Raw genomic sequence first — 19,124 nt, forward strand, 5'->3', positions numbered from 1 at the left:
AATTATTTTATTTGTTCAAAAGGTGAAAAACACCATAAGTATAAAAAAATAAGAATGCAGCAATAGGTCCGACACGTTTCGTTCCAGTAGGAACTTCTTCAGGGACTGCAATAGTAATAAAATCAAATACAATATAACACATTGTTTACAATTGTATTTGATTTTATTACTATTGCGGTCCCTGAAGAAGTTCCTACTGGAACGAAACGCGTTGGACCTATTGCTGCATTCTTATTTTTTTATAAATATGGTGTTTTTCACCTTTTAAACAAATAAAATAATTTGATTTTGACCATCATCTACTTGGAGTCCCGTGTACCATTGGCTATCTCGCATTGGCAAGGGGATTACTAGCCCCCCATATCATCAGGGGAGGCACCTCGTGAGCGCTGTTTTCTACGCTATCTCGTGAGTGCATTCATTAACAGCGCAAGATCCATTGTGCATACTGTATTACACTATTTTGTTTTTATATGGTCTCTCTATAGATTATACAGCCGCATCCCGATTCTGTTTGTGGTTTTCTGTACTTTGTAAAGGTCGTCTGTTGTGGATAACGATCTCGGGAGGCTGCACATTAATTGAACCTAAGTAATTTGCACTACTTTCTATTGATATTGTGTTGTTTACATTTGTTTCTTTTGGTAAGAGACAGCAATGCCTGCGAGTGAAAGAAGGAAGGACGGCCTGGCTTTGTGTGAGAGCAGCACGGAGAGAAGAGAGAAGCAGCCAGAGTGATTTATTGCAGCAGCATTGGACAGGCAAGCTGGGAATGGTGATAGAGAACAAAAAGTTTGTGTTACACTATCTAACAAAGTGTAGGGGACTTTTCCCTTGTTATGGTAAGCAAGCCTGCAATTCCCAACATGGGTGTGCAGGAGAGGTGTGTCTTACAGCTAGTGTAATACCCACTGAAAAATGATAAATGAGCTCAGCAGGAGACATGGTTAATGGAAATAAAATAAAGTATGACACATAATGATAAAATAGGAGTCAAGCCAAATGGGTAAGAAAGCTGCAAACCTATATCTGTCATGACAGGTTCGCTTTAAGATAAAGAAACCTACAGGACTGAAAAATAGTATTAGGAACTCTGGGGTCTTCTATAGATTTCAGAAAAAGGGGTCCCCATGAGGTCTTTCTTACAGAGTTTGTTTAGTGTTCAGAACTGTACATTTACAAAGTCACTTATGTCAGGTAATGGTATAAATGTGCAATATGATTATATTTAGATTTGAAGAAAAACATTAATTCACCAAACATCAGTCTATGCCCTGAGTTTAAAATAAAACAAAAGAAAATCAAAGGAAATAAAACAATTCAACTGTTAAACATTTGTCTTAATTATTTAACTTTTATTACTGTTGCACCATTTATACAATTACATATAATTTCAATGCATCCATTTTACATCTTCCTTATTTATTTCTGTAATTTTTTTGTATTTTCTATTTTTTAAATTTTTTGTTTTGTTTTCCAAATGAGTGTTGTGTTGGTGTCTGTGACATAGAATGGAAGAAAAACTGGAACTGCAAATCAACGCAGACTTTTTTTTATTATTATTTCCACTGACCAATAAAACAGAACTACAGGTGCACCCAACCACAGACATGCATTAATTCATCATGAGAAATCTAGATAGACTAAGTAAGATGAGGATGCTGTTGCTCCCAAAATATCTGGAGAGGATCAAGAGACAGCTAAAGTGGGTTCAGTTGGAAAAGTTTGGCCGTTATTCACTGCATTTAAAAATGAAAGAAAAAAAAAAGTAAAAGAAAAAACAAAAGATATATTATAATAAAGAATATTGACTGCAAAAAAAAAAAATATCTCTAAGAAAGATTTGATTGCCTTGGCACAAGCCCTATGGGCAAATTTGATAATATTTCTCCTGCAATCTTATTGCAGAAGGGAAAAAAATGGGCTATGTTTTTTTTTTTTTTTTGCAGCTACTGTTCTGATGTAAAAAGATTCATTTTTTGCTCATAAACGTCTATTCCTAAACTTGTATACCTTCTTGTTTAATTTAATTGTTAAATTGACAAGAATTGGTGGAATGTGAATTTTATCTTTGTACATTTTTCCCCACAAAAATACTATTTGGAATTTGTATATCCCTTCTGGGCTTTACATGTACTTGTCTCAGATCTAAAATCAAGTTTGTTAGTATAGCTGAAAAAAAATATATAATCAAAAAACAAAGAAGAAAAAAAACAAACAAACATTGCAGGTTGTCGTAAATGGTTATTTCAAACAGGCTGTCCATTTTACTCTTGAACTGCTACGGTTTGATCAGAATTAGCTGCTGGGGTCTCAGGTGCTTTAACTTCATCAGCTGCAGGCTCAGAGGCCTTAGTAGTAGAACTAGGAGCTTCACTTTCTGGAGACTTCACGGAAGATGGAGCAGCTTCACTAGGTTTTGAGTCTGAAGCTGGGGCGGTCTCGCTTTTGGCTTCTGGGGCATTGGGAGCCTCAGTCTTTTTGGCTTCCCCATCCTCTTTGCTCTTTTCATCTACTTTACTTGGTGCTGGTGCTTCTGAAGGCTGGGAAACCTTTGCCTCAGTGCTTGGCTCAGAGATTTTTGGCCCTTCACTATTAGTAACTGGAGCAGGAGCTGCAGCGCACTCCTCCTGCTTGGATCCTGGTGGGTCAGTGTTCTGAGTTTCCACCTTCGCATCAGAGCTAGCTTCTGTCTTCTCGCTCTCTGTTTTTTGCACTCCATCTGCCTTCGGGGCATCTTTCTCCCCCTCCTTGCTTTCTGCTTTTTTTTCTGCCGCTTGTGAATCTTTATCATTTTTTTCATCTTTATTTTCTTTTGTCTCCGTAATCTCTACAGCAGACTCGGCCTCATCGTTGGTTTTAGGTGTCCCTTCTTCCTCTGTATTTGCTCCTTCGGCTTTTTTGTCTTTAGATTTATCATCATTCACATTGTACCCCTTCTTCTTCTTGCTCAGTTTTCCTCCCATATTCAAAGCCCTTAAATGAATAGAGAGAAACAATGGTTAGAAATATATTCTGAAGGTGTTTTACATTATAATACAGTGTTTATAATTATACAAATAAATGCATACATTCTATATAAAACTTTATTTTTAAAAACTTTACTTGAGAAGAGTATATTTTACACACACACACAAAAACCACTAGCATTGATTGTATAAAGGTATGTACATAGATTTTAGCCCCTTACCCTAAACAATCAAAGAGTACAAACAGCACATTCTATATTATTCATATACATTTCAGACCCAGATATTAATAACCTGTACATTACCAATCTTACTTGGTAAAAAGCATTACAGGGGAAAAAAAAAAAAGTCAGACACTATTTAAGTGTGTCCTCATTCTGCCACATAAAAAACACTAAAGCAATCTTCTATGAAATACAGGCATGACTAACTGTCACATTGGATAAGCAAGACAACACACTTTTTTTTAATGCCAAGCGAAATGTAGGCTGAAGCATTATTGGACTGACTTTACTACATTATGATTTGCATGTATGGATCTATACATCCAAAAGGAAGCCAATTTTACAGTTACAACAATTTAGTCATGCCTTTCTAGGATAATATAACTCACGATGTGACAATGCACTTCTTAGTAAACAGTAAGCATTGTATTTCATATTTTGGATTAGGTATGCAGCCTTGGTATTGGTTAAGAAACAACCTAAATGACTGAACACACTCAATCTAGGTGTGATTGTGTGTCTGACAGTTTAATAGCATGAAAACTGTTTAGGTACTCGAATTGACTGTAAATTAAAAGCACCAACAGTATAATTATCCTCTTTACTACCAAGCCCTTTTTGTTTGGAAAGAAAAATGGTAATTTTGTTTACAGATTGATTTCCTAAAAAATGTACACCATTTTTATTGTCAAGTTACTCGTTGATACAGTATAGTAATTGAATCGAAAACATTATACAGGATAAATCATTCTTTAACTTGCATATTTCCCATATTATTATCTCCATTTATATAGCGCCAACAGATTCCGTAGCGCTTTACAATATTATGAGAGGGATTTAACTATAAATAGGACAATTACAAGAAAACGTACAGGAAGGATAGGTTGAAGAGGACACTGCTCAAATAAGCTTACAGTTTATAGGAGGTGGGGTATAAAACACATTAGGACAGGAAATAGCAATCAAATAAGGTGGGAGTGAAGCTGAGCTGGAGGAGAGTGTAGAGTGCTGCCCTTTAGGAGAGAGCAGGAGAGTATGTGAGGTAGAGGTTAGTCTGGGAGGCCATAAGCTTTCTAAAGAGATTGTTTAATGCACTTCTTAAATGACTGAAGACAAGGGGAGAGTCTGATGGCACTAGGCAGGCTATTCCATGGCAAGGGAGCCACCCGCGAGAAGTCCTGCAAACGTGGGTTGGCCATACGGATGCGAGCAGCAGACAGGAGAAGGTCACAGGCAGAGCGGAGAGAACTAGAAGGTGGTGACTGATAGAGGGGTGAGGTGTGAGAGGACTGACTAGAGGGGAAAATCAGTCTAGCTGCAGCATTCATTACAGACTGTAGCAGGGCAATACGGCTTTTGGGAAGACCAACTAGGACAGGGTTACAATAATCTATACAGGAAATTATTAGGGCATGGACAAGCTCGTTGGTAGCATCTTGTGTAAGAAAAGGCTGGATGCGGGTTATGTTTTTAAGATGGAACCTACAGGATTTAGCAACATATTGGATATGAAGCTAAAAGGTGAGGCCAGAGTCAAGTATGATGCCAAGACAGCGCGCATGCAAGGATGGACTTATGTGGATACCACTAACTTGAAGGGAGAGTGAAAGAGGAGGATCAGTATTAGGAGGAAGTTAGACAAGAAGTTCTGTTTTGGAAAGATTAAGTTTAGAAAGCGGGAGGACATCCAGTCAGAGATGGAAGAAAGCAAGCAGTGACACGTTGCAGGACGGCAGGGGAGAGGTCTGGGTGTCATCAAGGTACAGGTGGTAGTGGAATCCAAAAGAGGTAATAAGTTTGCCAAGAGAGGCAGTATAAGAGAAAATAGAAGGGATCAAGGAATCCCTTGGGGGATTCCAGCCGAGACAGGATGAGGGGAGGCGGTATCATTAGAAAAGGAGACACTGAATGAACATTGGGAGAGATAAGAGGAAAACCATGAGAGGACAGAGTCACAGAGACAAAAGTAAGTGAAGAGTTTGAAGAAGAAGAGCATAACCAATGGTGTCAAAGGCAGCAGAGAGGTCAAGAAGAATTAGTATGGAGTAGTGGCCTTTGGATTTAGCAGTGATTAGGTCGTTAGTAACTTTGATAAGAGCAGTCTCAGTAGAGTGGAGAGGGCAGAAGCCAGATTGAAGAGGGTCAAGAAGAGCATTGGAATGGAGGAAGTGAGACACACAGGAAAATACAAGTCTTTCCAGAAGCTTTGAGGAAAAAGGGAGCAGGGATAGGAGACATAGTTAGAGGGGGAGGACGGGTCAAGATGTTTTTTTCAGGATAGGTACTACAGTGGCATGTTTAAGGTCAGTCGGGACAATGCCAGAAGAGAGAGAGCATTTGGAAATGTGGGTTAAGGAAGGCACAAGACAAGGGGAGAGGGATCTGATAAGGTGAGATTGGACAGGATCGAGCGGGCAAGTGGTGGGGCAAGAGGAAAGGAGAAGTGCAACCACCTCTTGTTCAGTAGCCGGGGAGAAAGTCTGAAGGGTAGGAAAAGCATGACCTGCATGTGGTTGAGAAAGAAAACAGCAAGGTGGGGAGAATTATTTTCTTCAATCTTGTTGGTAAAGTATTTACATGTATGGATCTATACATCCATAAGGAAGCCAATTTTACAGTTACAACATTTTAGTCATGCCTTTCTATGATAATATAACTCACTATGTGACAATGCACCTTCTTAGTAAACAGTCAGCATTGTATTTCATATTTTGGATTAGGTATGCAGCCTTGGTATTGGTTAAGAGACTGAACACACGCAATCTAGGTGCGATAGTGTGTCTGAAAATGTAATAGCATGAAAACTGTTTAGGTACTCGAATTGACTGTAAATTAAAGCACCAACAGTATAATTATCCTCTTTACTACCAAGCCCTTTTTGTTTGGAAAAAAAAAATGGTAATTTTGTTTACAGATTGCTTTTCTAAAATTTACACCAAAGCGATCGGCTGTAAGGTTGGTTTGGGAGGTGGCCACAGCAGGGCGAAGAAGAGAGTTAAAGGTGCCAAAGAGATGCTTGTGATTGCGGGAGCATGAACTAATTAGAGAGGAAAATTATGACTATTTGGCGAGGGCAAGGGCTGCGCTGTATTAACACAATATGAATCTATAATGGAGAAAGTCTGCCTGGGTGCGAGACTTCCTCCAGGAGCGTTCAGCACAACGGGAACAACTTTGCAGGTGGCATGTTGATTTAGTATGCCACTGTTGGGGGCGTGTACTCCTCGAGGTGGACATTCCTCGAGTCTGAAATGAAAGCATAAAAGCAAAAGTCTATTTTTCTTACATACAGTAGCTGTGACACCAATAGATAAATAAAAAAATGGTCAAATACTCTGCTCGTAGGGAATTGTAAGGACCTTGAATCTATTACTTGTAGTAGAAGTTACGGAAAAAGACAACAAAATGTTTCTGCATTAAGCACAATGCCAACATTATAGTAAAGAAAGTCAAAATTATATTACTAAAAATAAATATTTTAAATTGTGCTACTGTAATTACTCTGAAATGCTAATGTAATGTAATGCTGACAGTGAAATTGTCCATTTACCGTTACCCCCCTCACTAACTAGAAATGGTAAGACCCATTTAAAAAAAAAACGTACTTTATTGTTTGATAGTAGTGGGTGAGATAACTTTTTTAGCACACTTGCAGGAATTAAATGAGCAACTAGAATTTTCTAGCTGATTTTTTTCCTCTACAGGCTAGTAATCATTCTAAACTAGAAGTTAGGCTTCATGGACTAAACTTTCTTCAATAACGTATATGGAAGTAAAAATGTTTATACTCTATTCTTGAACTGAATGGATTAAGATCAAGGCCCACACCACAAACATAAAATCAGAGCCTTTTTCCATCTGGGGAGAGTTCAAAGCCAATCTTAATAATGTTTCATATTAAAGAATTAATATTTAATGAAAACAACATTTGTTTTCATTTTTCCAGCAGTGAGGAAACATTACTGCACTATGCAACAATGAATTAGAAAACGTAACTACAAAACACCAATTTGGACTTCACACCACATTGTTCCAAGGAAATTACTAAATTTAAAGTGCACGTGGTACAAGTTCTTCAACTGAGGCACTGCTGCATGGATGAAATAATTGAGCTTCAAATCCAAATGAGGACCTTTAAGTTGACCCTAGGATTTACAGAACTACACAGTGTGTGATAGAGTACATATACAAAAGAAACAAAGAATTGGAGTATATTAGATACCAGAGGCATATCTACATTATATGGCACTTGCCTGGAACCCCCCAGAACAGTAATTTTGTTGTGCGCTTCTCCATTCCTCTTTGTGTTTCTCCACACCCCTTCACCTGCTAGTGCATGTTGCCTGAGTCACATTGTGCCTCAGAAAACCCCCATATATCTTTGTGTACCTCTTAAGTTACCTTACATGTCCCATACCCCCTCTTGCGTGTCTGCATGGTTTATATCTTAACCCTCCACCACCACATAATTTTTTTAGTGTAGCCATAGTAGAGGATTTTCAGGTTTCTGATCGGAAGCATGAGTGAAGAATAGACCTTTTCCACTCACTGCATACCACTTGGAGCTTCAATACATCAAATAGAGAAACATGAATATTGTCAACCATGGTCTTACATAACTATGCTACAAAACGGGAGACCATGAGCAGAAAGGAGTGTCTGTGCACCTCCCACCCTGCCCATTTGTACACTACTGAGATAGATAGATAGATAATTTATTTTTTTACTACTCTTCACATACTCATGCTTAAGAATGGAAACGTCAGAGAGATATAGGGGAACAACACTGGTGTGGACTGGCTGACAATGAAAACTGCTGCTGTAAGCGCTGTGCTTTACCTTTGTGTTTGTATATGATGTTTGTATCACACAGCTATGTTACATTGCTGCCAGCCACCCCATGTTTGTCTTATTTAGAGTTTATAAGTATGTAGGGGCAGCACCCCTTCCTGTCTCAACTGAGAAATTTGCCTTTTAGCTGATACCAGCAAGGTGATTTGTATGTGTTATAGCCTTATTTAGGGCTTATTTATAAAACACCCCCTCATGTCTCATTAGAGAGGTTTACACTTTTTCTGATACCAGCAAAGTTTGTTGTATGTGTAGAAGCACTATAAAGGGCTAAATGTGAAAGGATTTATAAAATACCCCTTGGTGTCGCAGTGTATGACTCACCTTTCAGGGCTTGCCTTGACGTGGCAGATGAGCTTATATTCAAATAGCCATTGGAATACAACTAAAGAGCCTCCATTTTGTTTAAATGTACATAGAGATTTAGGCCAGAGCGCAGGTAACTTTCTCTTTATTTTGACAATGAAACTAGTTAAGGTAAAGCGGACTTTGCACACTATGAAAATGCTCTTGGTGCTTCAGTCTCTCCAACACTGTGGCATGTTCCCTTTCTTCACTATATGCACTTTTTCTGTGTCCCAGACTGTATAACGGGAGCTTCTGCCAGCTAGTAAGAAGGTTAGGAGAGGAGTGGACCAGCGACTGCTAAGGGACAGTCCTTAGAAAGCATAGAGCAAGTGCATAATTAGACACATTTATGCCAAGCTCAGGGTGCTGTCTGCACAGTATGCCCTTGGTTGGTCATCCTGTATAATTTGTAGGCATTCTGACAAGCCTTCACACAATGCTGACCAGCTAATTCTTCTTGCAGACACGCCCCCTTTTTGGGCATGTTCTGGTTACGTGATTCACATTAGTGGCCCACCCTTTTACTCGCCCACCGACATTCGGTTTCACCAGACACTGCTGTTAGGGGTATGTATTTACTTGAAAGATGAAAGCGAGAGATTAGCATAGGGTATACGTTTTCTAATAGTTATATCCTGTATGTTTCCTTCCAGCACCACCTCCACCAGACACTTGAGGATTGGGAGGTAAAACTCCTTTAACGTTTTCGTTGATAACATTCTGTAATTGGGCCCATTGTAATTGTCAGCACCAGGCCCAATGGGCTCCTAATCTGGCTCTGGAAGTGATCTTCATGTTTTAACATATTTCAAAGAAAGGTCTACAGAATAACACCACTAAGAAAAAAATCTAAGTGAAAGATTCATTCAAATCCTACTCCAGTTTCAGTAATTCATCTAGAAATAGTTTGTTTTATGGACAGTAGGACACCTTCATGATTATATAAATAATATTCTAGTACATGTATTGGTTCCCCAAAGATACAGTTTGTTGGTTTGTTTGTTTTTTAATGTGGAGGGGGACACCAAATATATGCATGGTGTCTAATACTTTTTTCAATAGAACATGTCTTTTAAAGTTGCATTATATAAAGACCTACATACCTCTCATCTCTCCCCATGTTGAGTATGTCATTCTATGTATTTAGGGGCATCAGAAATAGGCATGTCTGCTAATAGAAATGTGCTGTTGGTATTCATCACTTTGGTTTCCCTGGAGGATAGCGGTCAAGGATACCATTAGGCTTAGTGCGCATGCATGTCAGTCTAATATGCTTTGTTTTATTAAGGGGGGGAGGGGGGTTGAGACAAGCAGAGCATGCATTTTTTTAATATTGCTGCTCAAGTTACTCAAGTATGTATTGCAGTTAGCATGCTTCTCTCAATAGTTCAGAATAATGCAGGACTCACCAATACTGTGGCACTTTTAAAAAGTGTTTGGCTTAAATATGGTGCGGTCACATATTTTGTGACTAAATCCCCCTATTTGCCAAGCTATGCAATTTTTTTTAGTAATTTCACAAGACAAAGGGTACAAAGTGTATTTCTGCATGTGCTCTGTTCCCCGCATCTGTATTTTGTGTCCATTAAGAGACAGCACAGTGGGGCCTTCGATCACACCTCTCTAAATTGTATACTTTCCAATGTTGAAAAAACACAAAAAAATAAATACAAATCTAATACATTTTAAATAAAATACTGGACACCTTTACAGAATATAGGAAAACTGGGTTAAAAAACCAATTGAATAATTAATAGGATAGCAAATATATTTGGGGCCTTTAAGAAGCAATATTTAGATTTTAAAAAAATGCTACAAATATTAGCTGAAATTTAGATATTAAAATGTTGGAGAATGTGAAATCTCCCCCAAAGTGTTCCTGGAAATTTTTGTCAAATGTTGGCAACTATAAATATGCAATCTAGTAATAATCATTTGAAGAAATCCGTTTGTATTAAGATATATCATATTTTTAAGAGATACTTCAGGATTGGTTTGCCACCCAAGATTTGATGCATTATAAAAGACAAGGCATTACAAATATCAAAATTATTGCTCCTAAATATCACCAGTCTGCACCCCATCCACATTTGCTTTTTGCTGTTGATCCAAAAGAAGGCAAAAAAAAAACCCAGTTTGAAGCACTTCCAATTTTGCCACAAGCTAGGAAAAACATTCCTTCTTGACCCCAGAATGGCAGTCAGATTTATCCTTGGATCAAGCAGTTATTACCCTACATTGAAAGATTAAATCCTTGAATATACTGTTTTTGCAAGTATGCATCTAGTAGCTGTGTGAACATCTGTATGGACTCTGATAAAAACCACTTCTTCAGGCAGAGAATTCCACATCCTTATTCTTCTTACAGTAAAAAAAACCTTTCCTTTTCCTTAGACGAAATCTTCGTATATCAGCATGTAAGGAAAGGAAGCATGGTATTCATATATATTTAAAAAAAAACGAATCTATACTATACATGCTATTGATCTTTCACTTAACAAGCTGCTGTTGCTTAAATAGCATGTAGAATCAAGTGACCTCAAGTGTAAAGAAGTCTGTCTAAGATATTGGCCTGATGACCATTGTTATAAGTTAATGAATAACTAGCATTGAAATAATCTGCATTGTTCAAGTTAGAAGGTTTCACATGTGTCGAGTCAGGGTTTTAATGATTACTCCAATAATCAGAAGCACAATGAAACACATGATTCATGTGATGGATTATGCCGGAGGAGGCCAGTAAATCACAGCTACTAGTTGGCAGCCTGAACACACAATCAGCGTTTGTAAAGAAGTACATAGACTACAGAGTGAGAGAATGGTGGATTGTAGCAGAAATACGGAAGAGAAAACCTTAATCCTCTATGACATATGACGGGATAATCTGCTCTGCCAGAGAAAGGATTAAAATTAAAAATGAGAGTAATCACAGTCATGTCATAGGTCTCTTTTGCAGAATTACCAAGATCAAAATAGTTACCCAGAGGGACAATGCCTCTCAGGAGGGGACAGAAAGACAGGACAAGGGAGTCTATAGTAAGGCCCTAGTGCAATAAAGCATCATTACTCATGATCTGCATTTTACATGGTTATTCACAAAATTGAGAATTCAAAATAATTCAAAGGGAATTTCAAATTGTACGCCAAAGTAGCTAAAGTGGAAGCTCAGCTGACCAGAATACATTTTCAAATTTGGATATTTTGGCTTTAAATTTAAAATCCAATTTGAATTGAACCTTCAACTCTCACGGTAGTGAGTAATCCTGAGGGTGTGTTGTGAACACAAGGTAAAATCTGCACTAAAGAAGAGCAGGGATCATTATAATTAAACACTGCTTAAACAATAGTGTTCACATTTAATGCCAGTGCTAATCCCTTAATGGTTAAATGCAAGACTAAATGTTAAATCCGGGACTGCAACACTGATAAGATCTGGAAAATCCTGGATAATCATCAATTATGCTAAACTATTACTATGCTACATCCAGGTATGCCTACTGGGATACGACACAACCAGCAGTAATACTAAATGGTTGCAAAAATATATCCGGCAGTAAAGCTATACGAATCCTATGCTACGACCGGTAGGTATCCACATCAGGTCTACTTTATTTAGGGAATGGACATCTTGCTTTCAGCGTGCTAGATAATCGAGGTAACAGTGGGAGTGACTTTAAGAGTGTGTGAGCAAGGATGTGATACAACCAAACAGCATTAGTCACTTTCCTCCCAATTTCTCCAACTCTGAAATAGTGACTATTTGTTTATTTTGTCCTCAGTTTTGCCATCCAGATTTTATTTGCAAAAATCGGAGTTTAGTGAATAGCCCTGATAATCACTAGAGAATGCCTGAAGTCCTAGATTAGCAGGATATATGTACATGCTTCAACATCAGCGTGAAAGGGTTAATGAAATGACTGCACAAGACTAGGTTTCAGTTTGCTTCATCTTCATCGTTTGCTTTGCATCTTCCAACTGCTTATTTTTTTATTTTTTTATCAAGTGTAAAATATCTGATCCAACTACTCTGCAAATAAATACATAAATAATACTAATTTAAAGAAATAATAAAACAAGCTTAGGAATGCATGTTACATCCATCATCATTTGGCTTCTGCTGTAATTCTCCATGAGAAAGAACAGGAAAAAAAGCAAACATTTGTTTTTAGAATACTCATTTAAATTGTATATCTCGGTTTCATACCCAACCATTGTATTTTCCTTCTCATGCATATAAACATACACAATTGGAGCCTTTGTTTTACAGCACACCTGGGCATGGAACAGAGAAGGCTAAAACCAGCCAGAAACAAACACATAGAAGTGGTTGTGATTAGATGCAAGATAGTATTAGTAAAATACATTGAAAAACTGAACCTCTCCTACTACAGTCAACGGGGAAAAAATGTTTTACCAACTTGACATAGTAATAAGACATTTTTTTCCTCCTTAAAAATAACTATATTAGTTTTCCTAGATGTATTCTACCACATCCCCAATATGTAGATTTCAAGGACTCGAAAAACGAAAGAGGCACTTCTGGCACGATAACCACTATACACTGTTGTAGTGGTTATGCTGTTTAGATTCCCCTGGCACCATTCCACGCTAAAGGGTTAATTTAAACAATTTGAGCCTTACATGGGTCCCCTGGGGTTATAATAGTCAGTTTTATTCTTAAAGCAAAAGTTCCCATTCCATTTTAGCAGAATCAATTAGAAGAGCTTAACAGACTGTGGCCGACAGCATAGGTGTACTGTAGTGTAGAATTTTAAAATTTTTCTTTTTTATTTGTACAGCTATGTGTGTAAACGTGTACAAGTAGATTTGCAAAGTTTACAAAATGCTGACTTAACATAGAACAAAACCAGTGTAATGTCACTTTACATGCATTGCCAATATTAAAAAGGAACGGTCACTTCCTCAATTTTTGGTGGGTGGGGGTTAGGAAATAATAGTCGAATAGCCAAAAGATAGCTATTGGTTTTGCTAACACAACTTTAAAAAAAAAATGTTTTCTTTCCAGCAAAGTATACAAAGGAGTTAACTCTTGCAGTGCTATACGCATGTGTGCATCACTTCATTAGATGCCGGAGGGTGGCAGCACGTCGCAGAGGAATCATAGGTTGGTAAAGTTGCCACAACAAAAATAGTAGCAGAAGTTATGTTTTTATTTTATTCAACTGCATTATTCAGCACAGTGAATGCTGAAAGAGTGTTTAAATGTCATGAAGGAACGCAGAACTGGTATCGCTATTAAGAAAAGAAAAGGATGGAGGCAGGTTTTAGTAAATTAACAATCTTTTTTTATTTAGTTGTTTGAAAGAATGAGTATCGGTACAAGATACAATTTAAAAAAAATATCTAAAAATACTTAACATAATGTAATATAAAAAGAGAAAGGTTTCTATAAGCCAGCAGACTGAGTAGCCTCAAGGGAAACAGGGAAACCAACTCCTACTGATAGTACCTGCTCCTGGCAATGGCTCTACTGCAAAATTTTGGACCTGGAGATTTATTCGGTAAACTGCTATTCTCTAAAACTTAGTTTCAGGAGCCAGCCTAGTATCACATAGGGGCTGTGTGCTGAGCAAGTCCACGCAACCCCTGTTATGGTAAAAGCAAACAAAAAATCCACTGTTGGAAATACATTGTCCAGTTTCTCTTAGAGTTACGAAGCACCAGCCCCTGACGAAGGTGCACTACAGAAAGCACCGAAACGCGCGTCGGGTTTCGCTTTCCTTTCACTTATTTTTTCACTAGGGCACTGTCACTATGTGTAGGCAAGCAACAATCTAAGTATGGTTCTACACATTAGATCACTCTAATTTTCACTTTCTTTATTTTTCACTTTCACTTCATTACACTGGACATGTTGCCTGGGAGCAGCTAACTATATACTCTTAGACTTAGTACTACAGTCCTGCAAGCTGTTCCAATTCCCCCCCGTTTTTGTTTTTTTCACATAATATGGGTAAGATATACTGAGAGCCTTAGATATTACAAGTAGGTCTCATTACAGTTATCTAGCCCTCATATGTGTGGGTATGTTTGCAGTTTTGTCCTGTTGATTATTTGCAAGACTACTTTCTAAATCCTGTTTGCTCCATTTAGATAATTCCACAGACGTTAGCTGTGGCCTATAGAGCTTTACAACTAAGTCTGCTCCCAGCCTAAAGACCAGTGTTTCTAGTCAATACTTTACTTAGCAACTTGAAGCTTAACTTGTCTGCTGTCTGTAGCTATCAGAATTGACCTACCATGATTAAAGTCTAATATCTGTAGCTTTCTTAAGACAAATCTATAAAGTACCCCATTGACGAAGATATTTTGAGGTGAGCCATTGTGGCTAGATTTTTTACCCAATTCGGGTATTTGACCACCTATTTTGTTATTTTTGCTAAGATACTCTTTACGGTCATATCATTAATAAATTTGGTAATCCCATCTTTCCTATTCCAGTACTTACTATAGACCTCTGGACTTGGTATCCAAATGGTCTAAGTAAATTCCTTCACCAACACAACTTTGCATGACTGCAACGTTGCAGGAGTAATAAGTATCCTACACAAACTCTCAGCTCAGAGTGTAGATTAGAACTGCAATTATTTATACATACACTGTATTTGCAGATCTAAACACCCCCTCACCTCACTTGATATCAATTTTGTCCAAGTTGGGCACACAATGTCCTCCCAGGAGAAAGAGCCAAGCTGCAGAGAGTGTATGCACAGACCACATCCAAATCTGATAGACTGGGGGGAAATTAACAGGCTGCTCACAATTTCATAAGAAAATAAGTCATTATTCAATCTGAACAATACACTAATAAAAATCGACCTTGCATTTCCCAAAATTGTTATAATAAATTAATTGTGGATGTTGCTTAATTATTATTGAGTAAACTGCAATATGAAAGGAAAGGTACATTTCCCAACACCATGTCCAGTTGACATACGACCATCATTATTTCACACAAGTTGGAATCAGTTACAGTACCATCTGCAGAATACATGCCAGCAAAGGTTTCAGTTTGTTACTAATCTGCTTAACATCCATTGTAGATTCCTGTGTTCTATAATATATTGTTCCTAATATACTACTCTATTGTCCTCAATGCATGGCATTGAATATGACAAGTATTAACAAATAAAATCCACACACTCTAATCATTCAAGCATTGTTCATCACAATAAGATGATTCTTCAGAAGGGATTTGCTTGACTTGCTTTGTTTTGTAAGCTTCAAAAATAACAAATAGAGGGTCATGAGGAACTGTCAGTAAGGAATAGGTTGTTCCCAATTTCAGTTTTAAAGGGACAGTAAGCACCAAGATCGGCTAACCTTAAATACTTTGAGACACAGATGATTCCCCTGAAGCCTAGTAAACTAAAAGATTGATATATATGTGAAATGGTACAATTATGTTTTGTAATCCCCATTCCTCTAGTTGTGGTCATTCAGAAAGCCATGAGGGACAAACTCTAAAATTGAATATAAAAATAATGTAATCTTTTTCACATCTCGTGTCATCATGCAAAGTACCTTGGAGTTCATTCTGTGACGCTCCGTGAGAAATACCGAGTTCAATGCTTTTAATAAAGACATGCGCTTTTGTCCACAAATTTCAACAAGAAGCATTTGAGATAAGCCATCAGTCTTGATTTCAGCAAGTTTGTCCCAGCCATGGTATAAACATGCTCATCAAAGATGGTTACCATATGTGCCAGAGAATGCCATTTAGATTTGTGAAAATCCTTATCTTTGTTCAGCCATCCTTTGCCTTTGTGTGCTATTAACGTTGGGAACAATTTCTGGCGTTATACACGTTTTTGACAAAACTATTCTCAATTAAAAGATACATAGTACTTCAATTCTTTAAAATGTAAAGGATTTTCCTCTCTACGTAGAAAGTTTTCCAAAACATGCCGGGGTTAAATGTTAGAATGTTGTGGTTATCTAGGAAACATAATAGTCAAAGTATAGCAGGCAAATGCATTCTAAAAAGAAATAAGCCATGCACTTTTAGAGAATCATAATTCATTTTCCAAGTTTTTGTAATGGGACTGACATGCTATCAAACAGCTCTTTGATATCAGACCTGAAATGCTCCCAAATCAGTTACTTGGGGATCTCCCAATATTTCTTTTAACAGAGCAAAAAGGTGGTCCCAGCACTACCCTATTCATCAACATATGCCAGTTTTCACTTTTGAACAGATTCTCTCTTTACTCTATTACTTGTTAGCATTTACTAATCTAAAATATGCAATGAACAGGCAGACAAAATGTCACAATTGTAATAAATTATACTTTTGGACAAAGAGAGTGAAGAAATATTTATTACCTTGAACTCTCACAAAAGCCCATTTATGTTTTTTTCTGCAAGTCTTTCAGATGGAAAGTATACATACAAAACTACATGTTTCTGCAGAAGCATTCATCGGACAGTTATTGTAAGCATGTTGTAGTTTTAGAAAAAAAAAATGGGGTCTTTCCACCATGAGCTGGAAATGGAGTCGACTACATAAAAAGGTCAGGAGGTGCCTAGGGGCACCCATCAAACATCCCAGAATTTCAACAGTGTGAAGTGTAAAAAATAAATAAATACATACAATTGAGAATGGACAAAAACAAGAGCACTCAAAGAACTTTCAAATGGAGCAGTTATATTTGGCCCAAATTATTTGAAGTTTAGTTTCTTACAATTTAATTGTTTATTTAATATCCTGAAAGTAGAGTGAATCAAGCCTTAACCCCTTAACACCGCAGCCAAATGTACAAGTTGCGAACGAAACAAAACGTAAACAAAACCTGGCATTTGCGCTATATGTCTGTCCAACCGTAATTCACCCCTTTCATATTAAATGCACCCCCCCTTATTATATATCATTTTATTCAGGGGAAACAGGGCTTTCATTTAAGATCAAATATTTAGCTATGAAACATAATTTAATATGAAAAAAATGGGAGAAAATAAGATTTTTTTTGATTTTTTTCGTTCTTCATGACATTTTAACTGTCAATGTCATAATACTGTTTGCTTTTACTGCAATAAAATACACATATTTGTATTCAGCAAAGTCTCACGTGTAAAACAGTACCCCCTATGTACAGGTTTTATGGTGTTTTGGGAAGTTACAGGGTCAAATATAGCGTGTTACATTTGAAATTGAAATTCGCCAGATTGGTTACGTTGCCTTTGAGACTGTATAGTAGCCCAGGAAATAAATTTACACCCATAATGGCATACCATTTGCAATAGTAGACGACCCAAGGTATTGCAAATAAGCGATGTCCAGTCTTTTTTAGTAGCCATTTGGTCACAAACACTGGCCAAAGTTAGCGTTAGTATTTGTTTGTGTGTGAAAAATGCAAAAAACGCCAATTTTGGCCAGTGTTTGTGACTAAGTGGCTACTAAAAAAGACTGGACATACCCCATTTGCAATACCTTTGGTTGTCTACTATTGCAAATGGTATGCCATCATAGCGGTAATTTTCATTCTTGAGCTACCATAGGGTCATAAAGGCAACGTAAGCAATCTGGCGAATTTTAATGTGAAAAAAATTAAACACAAACCTTATATTTGACGCTGTAATTTTTGAAAACACCATAAAACCTGTACATGAGGGGTACTGTTGTACTCAGGAGACTTCGCTGAACACAAATATTTGTGTTTCAAAACAGTAAAAAGTATTGCAGCAATAATATCGTCCCTGTAAGTGCCGTTTGTGCGTGAAAAATGCAAAAAACGTCACTTTTACTGGCGATATCATGGTTGTAATACATTTTACTGTTTTGAAACACTAATATTTGTGTTCAGCGAAGTCTCCCGAGTAAAACAGTACCCCCCATGTACAGGTTTTATGGTGTCTTGGAAAGTTATAGGGTTAAATATAGTGCTAGCAAATTAAATTCCCTATACTTTCGGCATGGGTGGTCAGGCAGGTCCCGCTAATTGTAATTAATTAGGATACCTAATTATGTAAAATTATTACATAAATATATGTGTAGAATTAATATATGTATATATATACATATGTGTATATATACGTATATATATATATATTTATTTTTTGAATATTTTTATTTATATATAGGTATATATATAGTGATATATACGTATATATTTATGTATATAGATATATATATTATTTCGTTATAAGTGTATTTTGATATAAATATATATATATTAATATCAGAATACAGTTAGAACGAAATAAAACACATCTATATATTTTTTAATATTTTATTTTTAATTATTTTTTTTATTTAATTTTTTTACGTATTTACATATTAATTTTTTTTATATTATTTATAAATATATATATAACAATAATTATATATATATTTAATCAGTATCAGTCTACGTGTAATTTGATATTAATATATATATAATTATATATATATTAATATTAAAATACACCTAGACGGTGTATGTGTATGTGTGTATATGTGTATATATATACTTAGATCATATATATATAATATATATATATATGATCTAAGTATATAATTTATTTATTTTTACACTGTTTTAAACATTTTTTATTTGATTTTCAGCCAGCAGGGGGACCAACTGTCATTACAGTTGGTCCCCCTGCTGGCAATGCAGCAGGCAGCTATACCGGCCATGTGATTGTGAGGTCCTCGCAAGGACCTCACTCTCACATGGCCGGGAGGGCTCCTGGAGGGCGGACGTGCCGCGGGGGGCTCCCTGGGAGTCCCCCG

At 36.9% G+C, this 19,124-nt stretch overlaps 1 protein-coding gene across 2 annotated transcripts in view; it reads right to left on the reverse strand.

The window, feature by feature from the left end:
• Positions 1–1,334: 1,334 nt before the first annotated feature.
• The window catches only part of BASP1 (brain abundant membrane attached signal protein 1), a 75,782-nt gene continuing 57,992 nt past the window's right edge, over positions 1,335–19,124 (reverse strand). For both annotated transcript variants that reach the window (XM_063451840.1, XM_063451841.1), the window contains exon 2: positions 1,335–2,976. In XM_063451840.1, the coding sequence (XP_063307910.1) occupies positions 2,268–2,966 (699 nt within the window). In that variant the 5' untranslated portion in view covers positions 2,967–2,976 and the 3' untranslated portion in view covers positions 1,335–2,267. The remainder of the gene's footprint in view (positions 2,977–19,124) is intronic.

Source organism: Pelobates fuscus, chromosome 4 (assembly GCF_036172605.1).
Source record: "Pelobates fuscus isolate aPelFus1 chromosome 4, aPelFus1.pri, whole genome shotgun sequence".
Lineage (NCBI taxonomy): Eukaryota > Metazoa > Chordata > Amphibia > Anura > Pelobatidae > Pelobates > Pelobates fuscus.